The sequence below is a fragment of the Nicotiana sylvestris genome, chromosome 3 (assembly GCF_000393655.2).
Source record: "Nicotiana sylvestris chromosome 3, ASM39365v2, whole genome shotgun sequence".
In the NCBI taxonomy this organism is placed as follows: Eukaryota; Viridiplantae; Streptophyta; class Magnoliopsida; order Solanales; family Solanaceae; genus Nicotiana; species Nicotiana sylvestris.
The window spans coordinates 197,168,763-197,191,186 of record NC_091059.1 but is presented as its reverse complement, the minus strand read 5'-3'; the positions used below and the strand labels follow the sequence as shown (position 1 = coordinate 197,191,186).

General features: G+C 35.4%; 1 protein-coding gene and 1 long non-coding RNA gene across 2 annotated transcripts; both read left to right on the top strand.

The window, feature by feature from the left end:
* The first annotated feature begins 18,887 nt into the window (after nucleotides 1-18,887).
* LOC138888551 (uncharacterized) lies at nucleotides 18,888-19,274 on the top strand. Its single transcript, XM_070170431.1, has one exon. The coding sequence runs from the start codon at nucleotides 18,888-18,890 to the stop codon at nucleotides 19,272-19,274; it is 387 nt and encodes a 128-aa protein (XP_070026532.1).
* Nucleotides 19,275-19,321: 47 nt separating this feature from the next.
* LOC104235741 (uncharacterized) lies at nucleotides 19,322-21,711 on the top strand. Its single transcript, XR_011405926.1, has 3 exons — nucleotides 19,322-19,810; nucleotides 19,926-20,073; nucleotides 21,299-21,711. It is a non-coding gene; the product is annotated as an uncharacterized lncRNA (long non-coding RNA).
* The last annotated feature ends 713 nt before the right edge of the window (nucleotides 21,712-22,424 follow it).

The window sequence follows — 22,424 nt, the reverse complement described above, 5'->3', positions numbered from 1 at the left end:
TTTGCTACCCCTTTTGAGCCTTTGTTATTTTCTTTGACTACCCCCTTTTGGAATCAAGTTTAGAGTCAAAAAAAAAAAGAAAAAAATCCATGTCCCAAGAGTACAAACTGGGGCAATTCTTAGAAAGTTCAAAAAAAGAAAAAAGGAAGAAAATATTTGTCAAAGGTCCATGCCCTAAAAAATAGGAGTTGGGGCAACTTGTTTTGAAAACAAAAGAAAAAGAAAGAAAAAGAAAAGAAAAAACAACATAAAGAAAAATGAAAAAAAATAGTTAGGTCAGATGTTTGAACTACGTTCGACCTGATTCCTTAAAAAATAAGGATACGTAGGCAGCCTCACGGTTCGGTCCAACCAAATAAGAATTTAGAAGAAAAAAGAAAAAAAATAAAAAATCCAAAAATTCCCAGCATCTGAAACTGGAGCAAAGATTTTATTTCATTTTTGAAAGAGTCGATTCCAAGAGTTGTAAGTCTACAACCCCTCATTTTGAGTTTATTTTGAGCCTTCATGCTGACCTTTATTTCCAACCCTATCCAAAAACCTTCCAAATAAAGACCTCCCAATATGCCTTCAAGAATGCCAAGAGAAGCATGTGATGAGCAACAGTTGTCACACGACGTAGAACATCGTCGAGTTGCTCACAAAAAGAGGAAAAGAAAAAGAAAAAGAAAAATGAGAGAGTCTTATTAGTGAAAACCCTCACGGGCACAGTAAGATGACGGTAAGTAGAGATGAATAAATGAGAGAGGTTTGTTGGTGAAAATTCCTCGGGGCACCATTAGTCGAAAGTGAGTCGTGAAGCTGATGCAAAGGATTGGCACGGATAGGCCCGACTTCAAAGATCATAAGAATGGTAAAAGAGAAGATTTGGTCAGTTTGATAGATCGGCTGTTAAGTCCAAAATGCATGTCATGATTATTAAGGCTAGTTATTGAAGAAAAAAAAAATTCTTCCTTCTGTCCTTCCGACATGGGCATTTCTTGTTAATATTTGTTTCTTTGCGTCATTGTGTCCTTCACCCTGAGTCAGTCCTTCTTAAAACAAGCAAGAAAAGATTTCAAAATATGCTACCAGCTTTTCAGTTGTACAAAGTAAATTTGGCCAGCAAACTCAGTTGTTAATGTCAACATGCCTTGAGGATTCATACAAAGGCTCCCCCAAAGACTCTTGTCAGCCTGCTTGGCGCAAACAAAGATAACTTGTGATTTTCTCTGACAGACAAATTGCTCAGATATCAGAAAAGATCATCTAAGAAAAGATCTTCAGTTGGGATAATGCTGATTGAGCCAGAAATACAAATGGTACCGGGTGTGAAACAGTCAGAGTTGGTGCAGAACAAAAGTTTCTTGAGACTGACTCAAGATGATTGAGCAAAAGCCAAGCTGCTCAAGACTCAAGGCCACAAACCGACCACCATTTTCAAAACTGACAATTTTTTTTCTTTGTATGAAACAGGAACAAAGTGGTGCAAGAAAAGTGATTCAAAAAAAGAAAAATGAAAAAAAGAAAAAAAAACAAAAAACAACAAAAAAAGAGAAGAAAAAGAAAAGACGAGAAGAGCCGACAAAGGGAAGTTTCTCAAATCTTTGCCTTTACTTGTCTTGCTATTGTGCATAAAATCTTGTCATTGATCTTCACATTTTTCCTCCTAGGATAAAAAGTCCTAGTCTGATGGATTTTCCTCCCAATATAAATCTTAGTCTGATGAATTTTTCTCTTAAGATAGAAAACCTAGTCTGATGAACTTTCTCCTAGGATCACAATCTTAGTCTGATAAATATTTCTCCTAAGATAAAGGACCTAGTCTGATGAATTTTCTCCTAGGATCGAAGTCTTAGTGGGATGAATCTTTCTCCTAAGATAATAAATTAGAAAACCTAGTCTGATGAATTTTCTCCTAGGATCAAAATCTTAGTCGGATGAATCTTTCTCCTAGATACCAAAAAAAAAATAGACCTAGTCTGATGAATTTTCTCCTAGGATCAAAATCTTAGTCTAATGATTTTTTCTCCTAAGATAGAAGACCTAGTCTAATGAAATTTCTTCTAGGATCAAAATCTTAGTCTGATGAATTTTTCTCCTAAGATAGAAGACCTAGTCTGATGAACTTTCTCTTAGGATAAACGTCTTAGTCGGATGAATCTTTCTCCTAAGATACCAAAAAAACAAAAAAAAAAATGACCTAGTCTGAAGAATTTTCTCCTAGGATATTTTGAAAAAAATAAAGAAGTCTAAATTTGAAAAAAAGGGGTCTTTTTTTAGTTTTCTTAAGATTATCAATGATTAGTTTTCCTGAAATTAGGGGGCCCCGCCTGGAGAATAGGGTCAGTTTTTACTTTAGTCAAGCTTAGTTTATAGTTTTCCTAGTCTATTTTTTAGTTTACTCTCATCATTGCATCAATAGTACAAAAGGTTTACAATTTTGCTAACAACTCACAAATCTTCCTAGTGCAAACTGGGGCAGAAAAAATTTCTTTTGTTTTGTCTGTTTTGTTGTAATCAGGCACCCACCTGGAGAACAAGGGAAGACAACTCAAGTTTCAAGAGAAAACAGTGTCAAGTAACAAGAGAAGACGGTTCAAGTTCAGCAATCAGGCGTCCGCCTGGAAAATAAGAGAATTCAATTCAGAATGAAATTCAGGTCAGCAACAAAAGAAGCTCGCGTCAAGAATGCGAGTCAGCGGTCCGAGATGATCAACAAAAGTTTGTTACAATCCAGAATAAAAATAAAATAAAAACAACAAAAAGAAAGACAAGAAGTGAATCCAAATGCAGAATTTAATGAAAGATATGAGCTGCTCAAGACAGGGCTGAGGTCACAAGCTCTGCATGTCCCGTCTTGGTTTGAAAAGCCGAAGAAGATTGAACCAACACCTGCAGCTAATAAGCATCAAGATTCAGATCAGGGTTCGCATGAAGAACCAACCAAGACTCAAGATCAAGCTTCAGAAGACTCATAGATAGGAATCTTGTAACTTGTAATTGATAGGCTTAGTTAGTCTTTTTCATTTTTGGTTTTGATGTAATAACAGGACCGCTGACCGGAACCTCAGCGGAACGACACGTCGCTCGGCTCTCCACCTCGGCACTCTCTATCATCTCACTCACCTCTGAACTACACGTGGCCTGATTCCTTTATAGCCAAGGATATGTAGGCATCTCAGATACCAGGGCTCGGTCACATTCCCCTCTCTCTCTTAGTTTTAGTCTCTCCAAATAAGGGTCGGGTCAAAAAATCTGTCTAGTCGTTCTTTGTCTGAAAATACTTCATCTTTCCAGTCAAAGAGGGGCAGCTGTAGACATGTGATTTTTGACCCTCCCCAAGATTTTTCATATTTTAGCACGTATATATTTATTTTAGGCCTAATATAGCTATTTCAACTCATTTTTACTCTTTTACTTTATTTTATTACAAGAAAAATCAAAATTACAAAAATTGTTCCATTAATGTTTTGTAGTCATTTTTAATTTTGAAAATACCAAAAAAAAAAATAATAGTTTATTTTAACGGTCAGTCTTATTTTAACATTTATTTTATTTAAGTAGGATTAATTAATAAATGAGATCGTATTTTAATCTTGTTCGCGAGGAAAGAATAAAATTTGGGTTCGAGCAACCCATCTTTAGGCCTAATTTTTGGACCTAGTCCATAATTACCAAGCCCATAATTCCTAGGCCCACACCCCTAACCTAATACTTAATCCCTACATAGAAAAGAGAGACCTAGCGAGTTCCCCCTGCCGTCCCCATCTGCTAGACACCCAAAATCAAAAAGAATCAACACACAGAGGAAACGGACGCTGAAAAGAAAAGAAGCAATAGCCGCAAGAGATAAAAATAGACGAGAAGGCATATTGTGTTTTTGTTCTGAAATTTCAGCCAAAAGCGGTCGAATTTCTCCTTTTCTCCGTTCAAATTGTTCATTGCTTAATTACCTGGAGAAAAGTGGAATGATAAATGTTTGGCTCTAAGCTATCCAACGACCGTCACCATTTGGCAATTGTAGCCAATGCTTTTGATTCTCGTTCACTCCTCTTCTTTAGTCTTCACCGGAAAAACTTAACCTCTTATCTTTCGATCTCAAAAGCTTTCAGTATTTCGCCGGTGAAATTACCTCTCTTCTCCCAAATCTCTTTTCGGTGCCGATTCGAGTTCCCGTCCGCAGTTCGTCATATTTTTGAGTTCAAAGCAGTGAAACGATCAAATTTCAGCTATATTGAGGTCCAATTATTTTATATATATTTATCTGTCTTTCTTAAATTTGCTGCTTGTTGAACGACTTCACGAAATGCTATCATGGTTGATATTATCTTTTGCGTATTAATTTATTCTCAATTGAGCAATTGCTATGTTTGAATCAGTGCCTTTTCAATTTGGAACATGAAAAATGAACTGGTTTTGAGTTGCTGGGATATAATATTATTCTTAAATCTCATGCTAAATTTTCGATGTATGCCTATCATTGTTTATTCTGAACTAACATGCTAAATGGTTGTTTTAAATTATACTTTTTCTTCTCTTGTGTTTACATGGTTCACTGCGAGAAATTTTGTAATGAATGTGTTTGGTCTTTTGTCATTTCGTTATTAGTTTAGTATACTGGAATAGTGAGAGTGATTAATAAATGAATGAAAGGTTGGCTTGGTTGAATTTGTTGTTTTACTTGATTGTTGAATCCGTACATGTTAGGTAGGAAAAATTGGATTATAATTTTGTGGTGAGAATTAATTTCTTATAGGCCCATATAGTAATTTTTCAGAATGGAAATAAATAATTGGGCCATGAGGCTGCATGAAGCTGAAACGCAGGCCTCTCGTGTTGGGCCTGTCCATTTCGACCTTTGGTTTTATTGTTGGATATGACACGAGCCATTTTTCTTTAAATAGCCAAATATGTTTTCTTTCTTCAATGCAAATTTTCTTTTTGTTAAATTAGCCTAAACGTTGGATTTAAAAGCAAGAGGGTAAAATCCCTATTCATCTATTGTTATTAATTAGACTTTGTTAATAGTTGAGTTGAGCCCTAGTAGATAGCAAGACATAGTTTATGGCCCTCAAAAGCTTAGTTTTACATTTCCTTTAAAAATTGGAATCGAGGTGTGCCGTGCCGAACAAAATATCAAAATGCACGACCTTCACTTAAATAATTTTAATCCTTAGAAAACGAGGTGCGCCATTTAGTTGAATTTTCCATGACTCTTGTAAAGATTGAAGGTGCGTAGTTGCTTCAGGCGCGCTATTTTAAAAATTACCTTTGCGAAACTTGGGTGTGCATTTATGTGACCCAAATTCAAACCCCAACAATGTTAAATAAAATGTGTAGTGGACCGCGGGTGCATTTATGTGACGTGGTTCAAGACGTGTTTTAGATGACGTTGAATCTTTCTATAAATAATAAATAAAAGAGGTTTTTAAAGTTAAAATTGCACCATAGGCTAAAACATGTGTTAAAATCAAGTAAATAGGCCAAATATAAGAGCTGAGTGACCATGCTAGAACCACGGAATTCGGGAATACCTAACACCTTCTCCCGAGTTAACAGAATTCCTTACTCGGATTTCTGTGTTGGCGGACTGAATAACAGAGTCAATCTTTCCTCGATTCGGGATTTTAAACGGGTGACTTGGGACACCATAAATTATCCCAAGTGGAGACTCTGAATTTAATATAAATAATCTCATTTCGATTGTCACTTAAATTGGAAAAACTCCCTTATACCCCATTTCGGGTGTGAAAAAGGAGGTGTGACAGTAGTATCAGCAGAACCGACCCCATGTGCTGGTAAGTGTCTAGACTAACTTCGGCGAGGTAGTGACGAGGTTAGGACCAGACTCCAGATAAATCTGTGCAGTTACATACTATATGGTGGAAAAGTAAACAGGTAATAAGCAATCAAAGCTGGGAAAGGGGAAACATGCTCCGGGGATAGCAGATAAAACAGAATATCAAAGAATAGTAAGGAAACTACAGTTTAACTTCTAACACGGATAAAGAGAAATAAGGCAACTTTCACTTTCAGTTTCATTTTGTTGCAGGCGTGCAACCCGATCCCATTTCTCATATCTTGTGGTAGGCGTACCACCCGCTCCCATTTTATCATATCTCGTGGTAGGCGTACCACACTCTCCCATTTCATTATATCTCGTGGTAGGCGTACCACTCGCTCCCATTTCATTATATCCCGTGGTAGGCGTACCACCCGTTCCCATTTCATTATATCTTGTGGTAGGCGTACCACCCGCTCCCTTTTACATTTCATCACACAATCACAAAAAATCCCGACAATGGAACATAAATAATATAATAACTTCCCGGCAAGGGAACACAACAATATTATAATTTTTCCGACAAGGGAACAATAATATTGAATTAGTCATCCCGGCAAGGGAGAATCAGCTATAACCAATCTCAACTCAACTTGTACTCAGTTCAATTATTGAAAATGCTCAGTCATCGAAGATCATTAAGTAAAGCACCCAAGTGTCATTTAAGAACACAACAACTTTCAATTTAAGACTCACGGTCATGCTTGACACCAACGTATAGATACTCGTCACCATGCCTATACGTCGTACTCAACAAGAAGCAAGTAGCAAGTATGACTCAACTCATAATCCCTCAAGCTAGGGTTAGACCAAACACTTACCTCGATTCCTTGATCACCACTCAAGTCTCAACTATAGCTTTACCCCTTGATTCCACCACCAATCCGCTCGAATCTAGTCACAAGTTACTTAACTACATCAATAAGTGCTAATGAATCAACCCCAATGTATAAAAATGAGTTTTCTAAAGTTTTACCCAAAAGTCAGAAATCACCCCCCGGGCCCACGTGGTCGAAACTCGATGTCCGTACCGAAACCCGATTACCCATTCCCCCACGAATCCAAATTTATAATTTGTTTTGTAATCGGACCTCAAATTGAGGTCCAAATCTCCAATTTTAGAAAAACCTAGGTTCTACCCAAAACACTCAATTTCTCCCATGAAAATCTTTGATTTGAAGTTGAAATTATGTTAAAAGATGTCAAGGAGTGAAGAAAATGAGTTAGGAATCACTTGCCAATGTTTTGGAGAAGAAAAGTTGTTTGAAAATCGCCTCTTATGTTTTTGGGGTTTTGAAAAGTGAAAAATAGCTGAAATTCCCGTTTATTTATACCCCTCTCAGACCCCCAGTGCAGACCGCATCAAATGGACCGTGGCCTCACAGCCTCCACCGGGACCGCGTTAAGGCGATCGCGGCCGCGCTGACCCCTCCGTGGTCGTTAGAGGTGTTCATGGTTCGGTTTCGATCGGTTTTTTCCTAAAAAGAAACCAAACCAAGTAAGTCGGTTTTTCAAATATTAGAACCAAACCAAACCAATTAAGTCGATTTTTTCTCGATTCAGTTTATGTCGATTTTTCGGGTTTTCCGGTTATTTGTCGGTTTTCTCTTAAATATAAGACATACACTACCAAACACATATTTTGGCGACCACATTTTTAACGTAACACTATCAAATCAATTGCCCTTTGAGAAATCTATTATTCACCAAGATATATTGATGATAATTAAATCAAATAGTGATGAATAATTTAAGAACTCAATTAAAAATATATTATTTTTAACATGAATAGATTCTTACACTTAACAAAAGAAAACTACCAATCAAACTAGAATGTAAAGGTAAAGAACTGTACTAAAAGTGCGAACGATTAACATATACTATAAAAATTTTGAAACTTTGTATAAAATATACATATATATATATATATATATATATATATATATATATATATATATATATATATATATATATATATGTGTGTAATAATGAATTTAAAATAGCTACTCCTATATTCGGTTTGGTTCGCTTTTTTTATTAAAATCAAAACCAAACCAAATTTGATCAGTTTTTAAATTTCAAAACTAAAACCAAACCAAACCAAAAAGTATCGGTTTTTTTGGTCTGTTTGGTTTGGTTTTTGGTTTGGTTCGGTTTTCTGGATTTTTATGAACACCCCTAGCAGCCGTATGTGATTTCTCGCGGACCACACTAGAGGGTTCAGAGACTGTAACTTCCTGAACCTGCAACATCTGACTTTCTAAGCCTAAGGCATTCCGGAGCCCACTGGAAACTCACCTAAGCCCTCGAAACTCCAACCCAAGTATACACACAACCTCAAAAATATCCTACAGACATATTCGTGTACTCAAATTACCAAAATAACATCACGAGCATCGAATTAAACCTCGAGATCAATAAATTTTCTCAAAACTCTTTTAAACATCAAATTTCTCAATTAAGGTTCGGATCACGTCAAACGACGTCTGCTTTTAACCAAATTTCACAGGAATGACTCAAGTCATATATAAGACCTGTACCGGGCGGCGGAACCAAAATACGGGCCCGATACCATTGCTTTCTAATCAGTTTTCACTTCAAATTTCCTTAAACAATTTCTGAAAATAATTTCACTTAAAATTTATTTCTCGGGCTAGGGAGCTCGGATTTCGATTCCGGGCATACGCTCAAGTCCCATATTTTCCTAAGGACCCTCCGGGACCGTCAAATCACGGGTCTGGGTCCATTTACCCAAAATATTGACCAAAGTCAAATTTATTCATTTTAAATCAAGACTTAACATTTTCCACATAATTTCATATTTAAGCTTTCTAGCTACGCGCCCGGACTGCGCACGCAAATTGAAGCGACTCTAAACGAGGTTTTCAAGGTCTCAAAAGCATATAATGGGTAAGAAAACAGGTGATGACCCTTTAGGTCGTCACATGTATATAACTTTTTAGTACAAAAATTTTAAACACACTACACATATATGTCATGCATCTTGAATAACAATTTCGATGGGAAAAGAACTACTCATGCAACATATATATGTAATGCTAGATTATTCACTCCAATAATTACAACAGACCCAACTCAGATGGAGAGCATACTGTTAATTTAAGTCAAGTGAACGTCATAATTAATAGCTCTAGTTCCATTGATCCAACATGTATACTCAGATGGAGAGTAAGTACACGATATCAATTACTAGTATTTCACCTAGTGAGCTTACAATAAATTTATCCGATATGGAGGAAGACTTAAAGTCAACACGTAAAATTATTACTCACTTGAAATTAATAGTGGAAGACCATAGAAATATATTTCTATCACCACTTAATATGATTGTATTTTAGTTACAAAATTGATTCAACCCTTTAAACTCAGATAGAGAGTTAATACAGGTTATAATAACTAGTAACTATATCCAGTGAGTTCATAATAAATTTATCCGATATGGAGGAAGACCCAACGTCAACGCGTAAATTTATTATCTCACTATAAATAAAAATGGAGACTATAGGGGTTAATTCCGATCATCACTTTATCACAACCAAGAATTTTTCTCTGAGGATTAAGTTCTATATTTAAAAAAATGGTCAATACCCCATTTAAGCAGTCTTAAAACGCTGAAATTAACATTTTTCACTGCATAGCATTGAGTATTGTTCACTGTGCTATTTCAAATAAACCTACCAAATTTCAAATCAATCGGAGATCGTTAAAATCACAATCTCCAAAAATTGCGACCAAATTTGGAAAATTACCATTTTAAGCATTTTTTAAGAATTTAAAATATGACTTACATTCTTATCATATACCAATTCATGTTAAATAAACATGTGTTATGATGTTTCAGATTAGACATAAATAAAATGATAGAAATAATTACTTTTCGTATGTAAATCACATTTTAATCCGCCAAACCTCCAAAAAACTCAGCTAAACGATTCCGAATCGTCAAAATAAGATGTGATTCACTGCATAGCAGTGAGTCCTTCTTAACTGATCGTTTCCGATGATCTTACCGAATTTCAGGTCATTCGAAGATCATGAAATTCACGATCGCCAGAAACTTGACCAAATTCGAATAAATTATTTTTGGCGTATTTAGGATTAAATCCATGTGATTTGCATTCTTGCTGTATATCATATCAAGTTAAATCATCATGTTTCAGATTTAACACAAATATATCTGATATATAAAGAATAATTTTTCATATTTATAACAAATTCAATTTAATAAACTGCTTGAAAACCCATCTAAACGATCTCAAAATGCCGAAAACCAACATGATTCACTGCATAGCAGCGAGTTATTCTCACTAGATCGTTTTCGATGAACCTACCAAGTTTCAGGTCAATCTGAGTCTGTCAAATTCATGACCACCAGCCTGTAACCAAACTCGGAGAATAACCGTTTTAAGTAGTTTCATGAATTAAAATAAATATGATATTGATTTCCATTCTCCTTATAATTATACTATGAGCTCAAAGCATATATTATGTTCTTCCTATTTCTAGGTTACATAATATCTCCTTATGCAATAAATTATCCTTTTATTAAATACACAAGAACCTAAGATATTATATTTTCTCCCGTTCGGCGAAAAACTTAATATCTCTTCTCATGGGTGGAATTGGTATCACTAGTACCCAAAAATAAAACTCTTTTTCTAGTTAAAAATCTCCACCACTAATGTAAATTTATCAAGGATAATTTTCACATGGTACATTAAGCAGATTTCAATGACTCAAATAAACAGACAATTTTGTGGATCCTACTTATTAATTATAATGCTCAATCCATGAATAGACACAATTTCACATGTACAAATTTATTAAGAATTTTTCATGAGTTCAAATAAACAAACCACTTTAGTGGTAACTATTTATTACTCACAAAATTCTCAATTTACAAGTAAAGATACATGTAGCTCATAAAATTATTTTATGGCAGACTATGGACCACAGCTTAAAAGCAATGCCTATAATATAAAATTCATACAAAATACCATCATATTTCACTTAATTACAACCTCCAACCAGAGAATAAAATTCTTCATCGAAAATCCAAGGCTAGTAATCACGTAGGGCATGAAAACATAAAATAAAATTTGAGAAAATTTTTTTATGCACAAATATGCCAAACGCTCCAATCATTAGTCATCCAGGATATCAAACAGAGGATTTCACTTTCTTACAAAATAATTATATTATCACACAATATCAATTATATCTTGTAAGACTTAGTCAATAAAATCCTACACCTCTATTATTGAATTTAATACAACAACACGTTTATTTACTAATAGCCAATGTGTAAACCTATTATATCACCAATATTTAATCATGGAGACCATGGGGAGTCACCCCCACCACCATTGAATTAAAAACGAATTAAATTATTAAAAAATAATTTTCAAAAAATAAAAAAAGTCCAAAACACAGTCCAAACGGCCTCAAAACAACCCACCCAATTTCAGCTCAACCGGAGTCCGTCAAGTTTGCTGACCTCCGAAAATATCGGCTATTCGGTCAAAATCAGGTTTTACGTTTTTCTAGGGTTTACTCCAAAAAATTCAGATAATCTCAATCAAATATCAATAAGAAAACAAATATCTCGTGATTACAAGAATAATCCAAAATTTTTGCAAAGTTAATTCACTAAACAGTAGTGTAGTTTTTCAGGCAATCACAAATACATGTAATTCCAAAACGCACATAAACACGATATTCTTGTTTCATGAAAAGCTCAGTTATCGAATCAGATGTGAGTGGGCTCTGATACCAATTGATGGATTATTCTATTCAGCGAAAGCAATCTCAGTATCAAAATCACATGTAATCTAGACAACTAGTGTATACGGGGTTTCACGGGTTACCTCTTGAAGCGTGAACATATCTCTTCTATCACGTGAGCCTTCAGTTCCAAAACTTCTCAATGAAATCTCCATCACCCGCACAATCGTGATCTCCAAACGTTCCACGGTCTTCTACTGTGTTACCCAAATAATATCCAGAAATAGTAATTTCGTGTGGGCTAAATTTTTCTAGGAAATTCGGCCACCATGTACTACTCCTCCAAGTAGAAAACCTTATGTATTTATAGCACATGTTTTAAGAGTTAAAACCCTTTTCCAAAACCTGTTGGGTTTTCTTTTCCACCGGAAAAAGGATTTCTTTATTTCCTATTATTCAGGCACAGTAGGGACCACAAAATTTAATTAACAAAGCTCTAATTATGGAATTAATTTCTAATTTTCGAAATTAATATCTACCATAATTAATTACGAATTATTCCACTAAAAATTCGTAATTGCACTCCTTATTCAATTTCCATATTCATTCATTAAATCTTATATAACTCCTCATGTTAAGATTCAGATACTAATCAATCAAATTAAATTAATGACGATTTAATTTATCGATTATTTCCTTTAAACTTTCGCTTAACTTATTTCATGTGCCGGATAAAAAATCCACCGGCCGGGTTTACACATGAAAACTTATAAGCTTTCATAAAGGTGTATCACCAATCTCTAAACCGAGACATGGATTCTATCAACTAACTATTACTTCGCCAATGTACATTATTATTATCCAATTAACCAAGCATATTGACCCACGAAAGAATCTCGCCTTTTAATAAATCAAAATAATAATAATGTACACAGTTAATAATAATTATATCAAGATTAAGAGTATAAGTACATTTAATAGCTAGAGAGTTTATTTTATTAGGTCAGTATAAAATACTTATCTCTACTCGGTCCGTTCAATACATACAAAATGTACTAGCACAAAAAGTTGGAATTAAACCATTCCCATAATCAGGATAAATTACATCTAATCTTGTGCTACAATCATCCCTCATGGGTTGTCCAATTCCATCATTAGATTGTGAACTCAAACTTTATACTTATAAGAACCGATGATTTAATCTTCCGTGTATAAGCTAAACTATATACATTAAATCATCTACTATATAAGCAAAGGACACAGACTAATATATAATCTATTTAAAACTTTATTAAAATTAAATAAATAATTATTCCATAATAAATACTATATCTAAACCAAACCCATGATTAATAGTATATATCCCAACTATATGAACATGCTTGATTGCATTATACTCTTTTGCCTTAATTTGTGTTGTCAAACTTCTCTTCGACCATTTCTGCAGTTTGTCGTGTAAGAATTGAGGATAAGATTTGATATTTATGGCAAAAGTCCAAGTAAAATGCTTGGTGACAGCTATACTAATTCACAAAGTGTGGGCAATCTTAAGATTTTGCATTATGCTAGTTAGTACACAATTTTTGAATCTGAATCTTATTTCATCTTCTGTTCTAATTGATATCTAATCTCTATTGCAATTTTTATTTGTTATTTCGTCTTGGAATTTTTGGACAAAAAGAAAGAAAAATAAGTTAGAGATGATCATCGCAATCGTCCAATACAACCAATTTTGTTTCCCTTGTGTTCACATGTATGTGTGTATTCATGGTTAAAAGTTTAACCGAAAGATCCGCCTCTGCAAATGCTTCCTCAAATAGTACTGGAGATTGATCCAGGGGTGGCTCAAGAGGTAGGCTAGTAAAGCATCTGCTTTAGGCTCCCTAAATTTTGAGGCCCCAAAAATAATTATGAATTTTCTATCTTATTTTTGCTTAGACATTATTGAAGTTCATACAAACTCCTTATAAAAGTAGAAATAAAGACTGTCTATTTTTAACAATAGAAATAATTTAGAACTTTGAATTAAGATACTCAAATCTTCATATTGGTAAATAATATTTTTTACAATAAGATCCATGGTAACACATTGTAAATACGTGGCTAACATCTTAGTAACTTGAATTTTCTTACCAATATAAATATTTGTACTACGTATTATATTTTTTAAGATAACTAAATTACAGACAAAAAGAAAGTAAAAAACCAAAGTAAATATTAGTATTGCATTTTGTAAAATAACTACAATATAAAAAGACAGATATAGAGTAACTCTGCCCCAAAAGCTTAAGCAAATGGGAAAAATTAGTTCTTTTGCTTACTCCTTTCTGCCAAACAAATTTAGCGGGAGATAGAGAACACCAAAGTTTAGCGTGTTTTCACATTCTATTCCATCCATCTTTCATTCTTTTGCTGGTGCAGAGAAAGTCTTAGAGTAATAGTTTTTGATACTCCAGTATGGCCCATTAGTTATAGTCCCTTTAAAAGCCAGGTTTACATGTTTCAATTCTTATAAAATCTACACTGATGTTCTCTGAATGATTTGTCATTACCTAATCTTCTATCCTGAATGGTAACCATACAATAATAAGCTTGACTAAGGCCTTATTAATCTTTAATGTTTAGAGTGGAGGATAAGTTTGTGAAGTAGTGTGCTTCTAATTGATCATGTTGTAAACACCAGGATTTCTGTTCTTCTCTCTTCAGTTTAGTAACTGACTCAATCCGTGTAAAGCTTTTACCATTATTGACTGCCTTTTCATGATGCAACTTCTTGTTTCTGATTCTTGATGGCAGTTTACATTACGTGCTTGATTGAGGCTAACGACACTTTTATGTCTAAAAGTAGATGTGGAGCCCTAAATTTGTCATGGGTCATGGGTTCTTTTTTTCTCTCTCTTGGGAGATGTGCTAACTATATTTCTCTTTCCTCTTCTCTAATCCAATTAACTTTTCCGGCGAGATTCTAAAGCTATTTCTGGTCTCCTTACTTCAATTATTCTTTCTTTCTTTTCTACTTCTTCTCTTGCCATTAGTTTCTTTCCCTTCTTTCAGTCTTATTGCAATCACTGAGTAACTTAAGCCTAGCTATACGACGACGAGAAAGGTGATTGTTATAAAGCTGATTGAGTCTTCATGGCAAGGAATGCTTTCTTTTTTGTGGGAGGTAAATCTTTTGAAATTAGGGGAAATGGAGACAATTGGTACGGGATTATTGAGAGAAGGAGAAATTTTGTTAACAGATTAACTGTTGATAGGATTAATCTTCTGGAGGTTTGCAAATACCTTAAACTTGCTTCAATTGGGAAAGGAAATATTGTTAGAAAGTGAAAGATTGAGGATCAATTGTATTTGTACTCTATCTTTCAAAATTTTAATGTGTATGAAAGATTAATCAGAATAGTGTCACAAAAAGAAAAGAAGAAGTCAACCATAATCATTCCAGAAATTGACATTTATGCAGGATGGGCTGATGTTGCTGAGAAGATGATAAAGTTTTTGGAGAAATAAGTAAGCCAAAACAAAAATTGCAATCAGGTGCCGCAAAAGAATGAAAGCTATGTAGAGATTGCTAAAATCAAAAGCTGGCCCAAGGATGAAGTTAAAGTAGTAGAAGGTGTCAGAAAAGAACAGAATGTGATCGTCATTGACAAAAGTTCCTTGAAGTCTAGGGTGGAGTATCTGCAAAGATGCCTGGTTGGGTATTTTGGAAGTGTAAACTCGACCATTCCCAGTAAGAGTGAGGTCTTAATGTGGGCTGAAAAATCATGGAAGATTCCGGCAGGGGTTAAAGTTAAAGAGTTAAATGGAGTCCTCTTTTTATTTGAATTTCCTTCAAGAAAGGAAGCTGAAAGAATTAAAATGGGTGGATGGTCTCTTAATCACTGCAAACTACATTTGGAATGGTGGTCGCTGGTAAGTCTGTGTCATCGGAAAATTGGTGCCCCAATTATATCTGGATTAAACTTCTGGGCTTCCCAACCCATCTATGGTCAGATAATATCTTTCGAACTATATGGGAGAAGCTGGGTGAATTCATTGAAATGGATGAAGATACCAGATAAAGAAAGCACATGAGATGGGCCAGAATCTGTGTTCGATATTCAGATGTCAGAGTACCAAAAAATATAAAATTAGTAGTGGATGATTTAGTGTTCATTGTCCCAGTACTGGTGGAATCTAATGCTTGGGTTGAAAAAATTGATCGGAAAATTGTTGGAAATCGCCAGCGAGACTGGGAATATAAATAGGCAGCGCAATTATAACAGCAGAAGAAGCCGCAGGTTCCCAATGGAGAATTTTCATTAATAGCAGACACGCGTGGCAAGCGTGACAGCTGACATAATAAGCAAGATGTTGGAAATTTGCAAAGGGACCAAAGAATAAATAGAGATCCTCGTAGAGCAAACCCTAGAATAAATAGGAAGAAGTCTGATAGTGAACATGTTGTTCCAAGTCATAATATGAAAAAGGATTTTAAAGGAAAAGGCTCATATATTGATAAAATACAGAGGCCCAAAAAAGTTGCTTAGATTTATAGGCCCATTAAGAAGCCTATCCTGGAAATGATGATAAAATAGGAGATGTTGGACAAAAGGAGGGTCCAGTTAAAATAGGTGGTGCATCTGAATTCTGAATTATCTGTGGGCCCTATTAATACAAGCCCATTGAGTGTATTAAGTCCAAGTGTTCCGACAGGACTGATTAATCAGAAAGAACAGGAGACCCGACCCAGTTGCTCTTATAAAGTGAATATATGTCTTCCTGATCCCCGCTCTTGAGGAACCGCTTCTCTCTTCTGAGCCCTAATCAATTTGCAATTGTACCAGTAGAGTGCAGCAAATTCTTTGAAGAGATCGAAGAGATGACAGAAAACATAAAGGTGAGTGCAACAACAAAAGAACATCCAATAGAGCCAAACTTGGAGATGATTGTTCAAGAGTCTTCTGGTCCTGTAATTAATTTTTTTGATGAGGATGAAATTCCATATAATGAAGTGGAAAATATACATGCAGTTGATTCTCCTTCTCAGATATTAATGCTTCCTTGGTACGAAAATGGCCCATGCAATATCCAGGAGAGACTAAACTTTATTGATGCTTCTCGCTGGGTGAAATCGAACATGCTAAAGTTATGTCGTCAATTGGGTGTCAAGGCGGATGATCAGGAGAATGATTTGCGGAACCTTCTCATGAGAATTGAAAGGAGTAGATTAGCAAGACCTAAGCCAAAACAAAAGCCCATCTCCACATAAGAGGAATCAACGGGAAATAGAGGGTTTGAAGAATTTTGGGGTTAATTATGGGGATGAGCCAAAAAGCAGAGATCGAGGAAGGAAGGCCATTACAAATAGAAGATGAAGATTAAAATCTTATGCTGGAATGTCAGAGGGTTGAACGAGGCAGAAAAAAGGAGGCTAGTGAAGTCACTGATAAAAAAGTGGAACACTGATATTGTTTGTTTGAGCGAGACAAAACTAAAGCAGTGCAATTGTTCTTTGATGAGGCAGGCTGTGGGAGGTAGATGGACAGACTGGTTAGAGCTTAAAGCAAGAGGAAATAGTGGTGGAATCTTACTTATGTGGGATAAAAGGAGATGGAGTTATAATGAGAAATTGGTGGGGGAGTATTCAGCAAGTGTTTTTTTGGAAGATAAAAATTCTGATTTTAAATTTTCTTTCTCTGGGGGTATATGGGCCTTGTGATAGAAAGAGGAGGAGAGAACTATGGAAAGAACTTGGGGCAGTTGCAGGTTTAGAAGATTGGCCTTGGGTAGTTGGAGGCGATTTTAATATCACAAGGTTTGAGGATAAAAGAGCCGGAAGGGCAAAAAATACTATGGCTATGAGAGATTTCTCAAGGTTCATTGATGATATGGAGCTAATTGATCTTCCTTTACATGGTGGGCAGTACACGTGGTTCAGAGGCAATAATGAACATTCAGCCTCAAGAATAGATAGATTTTTAATTTCAAGTCAACGGGATAATTCCTTCAAAGCTATTAAACAAAGCGTGCTACCTAGGGTGGAATCAGACCATTGTCCAATACTATTGGAGTGTGGGGAATGGGAGAGAAGTAAAGGGTATTTCAAGTTCGAAAATATGTGGTTTGAACATGTTAATTTTATAAGCACAGTGGAGAAATGGTGGAATTCGTATGATTTTCAAGGAAGACCAGATGTGGTTCTAGCAAAAAAGCTTAGAAAGTTAAAAGAAGATTTAAAGAAGTGGAACAAAGAAACTTTTGGGCTCCTGGGAACAAGAAAAGACCAGATCTTGCATCAATTGGAGATGGAGCAGCAAAATGATAATCATGATAGTAACACATAGGAAGAAGAACCTGCTAAAAATGCATTAATAAATGAGTTGCATCACATAGCTAAGGTAGAAGAGATACATTGGAGGCAAAAATCCAGATTTTTATGGATTAAGCAAGGGGATAAGAACACCAATTTTTTTCACAAAATAGCAAATTCAAATAGGAGATGTAATTGGATTGATAAGCTAGAAATAGATGGGGACTTCACAGATGACAAAAATTTGATTAGAAACAACATACTTGAGTTCTATAAAGATCTTTTTTCAGAAAAAGAGAGCTGGAGACCTTCATGGAATTGTTCAGAACTTGCTAGCATCAGTGACCAAGAGAAAGAGTGGTTGGAGAGACCTTTTGATGAAATAGAGGTAACAAGAGTAGTTAAAATGGTAGAAGGGGATAAGGCTCCTGATCCAGACGGCTTTAATATGTGTTTCTTCAAAAGATGCTGGCATATTGTGAAAGAAGATGTTCTGAAGACATTTGAGGTGTTTCACAGAGAAGGAGAATTTGTCAGAAGTTTTAACTCAACCTTCATTGCTTTGATGCCAAAGAAGAAAGGGGCTGCAAACATCAAGGAATTCAGACCTATTAGTTTGCTTGGGAGTATATACAAGTTGATAGCTAAAGTCCTTACTGAGAGAATGAAGTTGGTGATTAACAAGTTGGTCTCTGAGAATCAGAATGCCTTTTTGAAAGGTAGACAAATTGCAGATGCATCACTGTTGGCAAATGAATGTATAGACTACTACTGGAAAAGAAAATTGCCTGGTGTGGTGTTCAAATTGGACTTAGAAAAGGCCTATGATCATGTCAATTGGCCTTGTCTGCTGAAGTTGCTGTAAAAGATGCATTTTGGGGTAAGTGGATTCAATGGATAAAATTTTGTGTCTCCACTACAAAGTTCTCAATACTAATCAATGGTAGTCCAGTAGGTTATTTTAGTTCTCGAAGAGGTTTAAGGCAAGGAGACCCTCTGTCTCCCTACTTGTTTCTTCTAGTAATGGAGGTGTTGAGTCAGATGTTTAAAACTACTGTGAGAAGTGGATGGATAAAAGGCTTTAAAATGGAGGGTCATTCGGGAAATAATATAGAAATTTCTCATAGTCTTTATGCTGATGATACCTTGTTGATGTGTGAGGCTGATAGAAATCAAGTGTTGCACTTGAGTGTGGTTTTGTTTGCGTTTGAAGCTGTGATTGGATTAAAAATAAACCTGGCCAAGAGTTCAATGTTTTCTTTGAATGCTGACAGTGATATTAATATGTTAGCTGATATCATGGGTTGCAAGGTTGAAAAGTTTCCTACTACCTATTTGGGATTGCCTTTAGGTGCAAAATTCAAGGACAAATCAGTGTGGAATGGTGTAATTGACAAGTGTGAAAAATAATTGGCTCCTTGGAAGCAACAATACTTATCACTTGGGGGCAGATTGACATTAGTAAACAGTGTTCTTGATGGAATATCAACCTATCTAATGTCTCTAACTCCTATACCAGCTAGTGTGGAGAAGAAAATTGATAAAATTAGGAAGAAATTTTTGTGGGAAGGTGATACAAAAAGGAGAAAATATCATTTAGTAAAGTGGAGCATTGTGACAAAACATAAGAAAGAAGGGGGTCTGGGAGTTAGAAATCTTAGAGCTCACAATCAAAGCTTGCTATGCAAATGGCTATGGAGGTTAAACGATGGGATAAAAGCTCCCTGGAAAGCAGTGGTGGAGGTGATATATGGAAAAGAGGGTTTCTTTGCACCTAAAAAAGTAAAAACTCCGTATGGGGTAGCAGTATGGCATAATTAAGGGAGAACTTGTGTCTTTAGCCGGCAACATTTCTTCAAATAGTAGTTTATAACCTGAAAGAGTGGAGCTTGGTCTGTGATGCTAAAATATGATAGAATCAACAGAATTTCTTTCCCCATACAATTGTACTAATGAACTTTAACCTTTCTTTCCCCATACAATTGTACTAATGAACTTTAACCATGTTTCTGTCTCTTCCTAGCTTATTTGGTTTTCGTTTGGTATTTTATTTTGTCTTAGGTTGGCATATATGGTTATACAGCTTATTCAACCAGTAAGTTTGGCCTCAAAGGACTGGCAGAAGCATTGCAGCAGGAGGTTATTGGTGAAAATATTCACGTATCACTAATATTTCCCTCGGACACTGAAACTCCTGGATTTGCTGAAGGTTTGACATGAGAATGGATCCCACTCTGTTTCTTCTGGTTGTTATTGCCGCATGTCACATTGCACGAACTAAAATGATACGCTACATGTTTAAATATTAAAAATTGGTTTTATCTTATTTCTTATGAACAAATCATCATGCCGGAAGGATTGTAGGTTAGTGGTTCTTTAATAGAGTTACATCTATAAACCTTTGCATTGGGATTTCTTTCAACAAAGTAAACAAGTCTAACTTTACCTTATCAAAAAAAGATAATAAAAAAGAACTGTGTTATTCTAGCGCTGTTTCTAAACTGAGGCAGATCTAGCCCTTCAGTTGGGTTGGGGGTGGGTCAACCAAAGCCATTTCTTTCTGCTTGCTTCATGTTTTTCTATGTAAAAATTTTAAAATGTAATATGACCATATCCACTCCGAAACCACTAATTCTAAATGCTAGATCTACCTCTGAATCTAAATTGATATGTTAGTTATATATCCTTTTCTTTAGTCTCTGTCGCACATATTAAATGGAGTACATTTTATCATGATTCCATTGGCTATGCAAAATCTGTTTCTGCCTTTTATCTTCTTGAAAGGGCATGAGGATTCCTAGAACCTGACAGGATGTTAAATGCTTCATTGGAGTGTCGTTTGATCTATTTGGATAGTACAGCTCTAGAACATTTTGAAGCTTAATGTGTATTGCATCTGCTTCTTTTTGGTAAGAAGAATGTGGTCAAGGTGTTGACATGCTTATGCGAGCTCAGGAGTTCCATTATTATGACTTTTAGATTGTTATACTTTTCTTATTTGCATATTTCAGTCTTACCTCATTTAACCATTGTAAACTGTTGCTGCATTTTTTTGTGTGAACCTCCTTGGTGCTCTCTTTATTTTATGTAATAGTTTACTATTTACCAATCCGAAAGAAGAGAGAAGAAGAAAAAATGTGAAGAGTGCGCATGGAGATAATGCAAGCACTAATATTGCACCTTGGGATACATCATCATCACTGTCGGTGTTGCACCCATCTCATTCCAAGCATTTGAAATAAAATCTTAGATACTCCTAGTGCCCTTGCTTCTGAGGCATGCACACATTGTTTAATGTACTTGATAGGGGCTTAAGCTTACCTGACTGATAATCAGCTTAAGTCTGCATAAATTTGGTTATACTCTTTTACCATCTATTTTTCAGTATTTCACCTGTTTGAACAACAATTATGAAAGTCTCATTGTTATTGCAGAGAACAAAAGAAGGCCACGGGTGACTAGTATAATAGCATCTTCTTCTGGTGCCATGAAAGCTGACGAAGTTGCCAAGATAGCTTTGAATGGCATTAAATCAGGAAATTTTACTGTCCCCTGTAACTTTGAGGGATTCTTGCTTTCCATAGCAACTGCTGGTCTATCTCCTCAAAGATCATTCCTAATGGCATTTGTCGAAGTGATAGCTGCTGGAATATTACGTGTTGCTGGCCTATGTTTCCAGTGGAATTGGTACGGAAGCATAGAGAAATGCCTGGAGAAAGGAAATAGCAAATGACTACTTAGCACAGTCTAACAAATGTTTTTTGCAACTTCCTTAAAAAATTAGTTTGAAGTAGTTTGATCTACGGGTATGCTAAGACTAAAACTATGTAGTCCTCGTCCCTATTAGATTTTGTCCATTACCAATTTTCGCTGGCTAATTTGACCAGTTTTTTCTATCTACTGTGCTTGAAGTGCAATAGATTTTTAGTTAACTGGTAAGGTTATACTATTAGTTTTGCATTTAAGCTTAATATTCTTGAGCTGTCACAACCTTCATTCCTGTGTTTATGGTTAGCTGCGTAGCAAAGGTAGTAGAAATGAAGAGAAGTGAAAGAGAAAAAAAGGAATAAATTTCAAGTGCATGTCCAATTAATACATGGAGACAGGAAGGTTAACCAAATAATATGCAGTAATGGAGGAATAAGTGGACAGATCATTGAAATGTTGGGAAGAATAACTGCACTTTGCTTTCTTTGTGGTTTAGTCAATCGCAAGCCATCAATACCACCACCAAGCATTTGTTGTTTCTGCCCTCATCAGCAACTTTTCCTCATGTACAGATCCTAGGCGATTAGTAACCAGTGCAGTTAAATTTACTAGTTTCGGTTCGAATTATGTATAGAAGTAAAAGAACTAAATGTTATAAATGTAAGTAAATTGTATCCATTCTGAATATCCACTGTTTCTATCTTAACCTTCTCTTCTTTCTCTTTGATTTTTTTCAGGGGAAGGCTGTTTGTGTGGGTACCAAAAGGAGGCAGCTTGAACTTTTCTGTTGGACCATTTTTCTCAACATTCAATTTTCTTCGAAAGAATTGGAGAGTCCAAGGGTTGGACCAC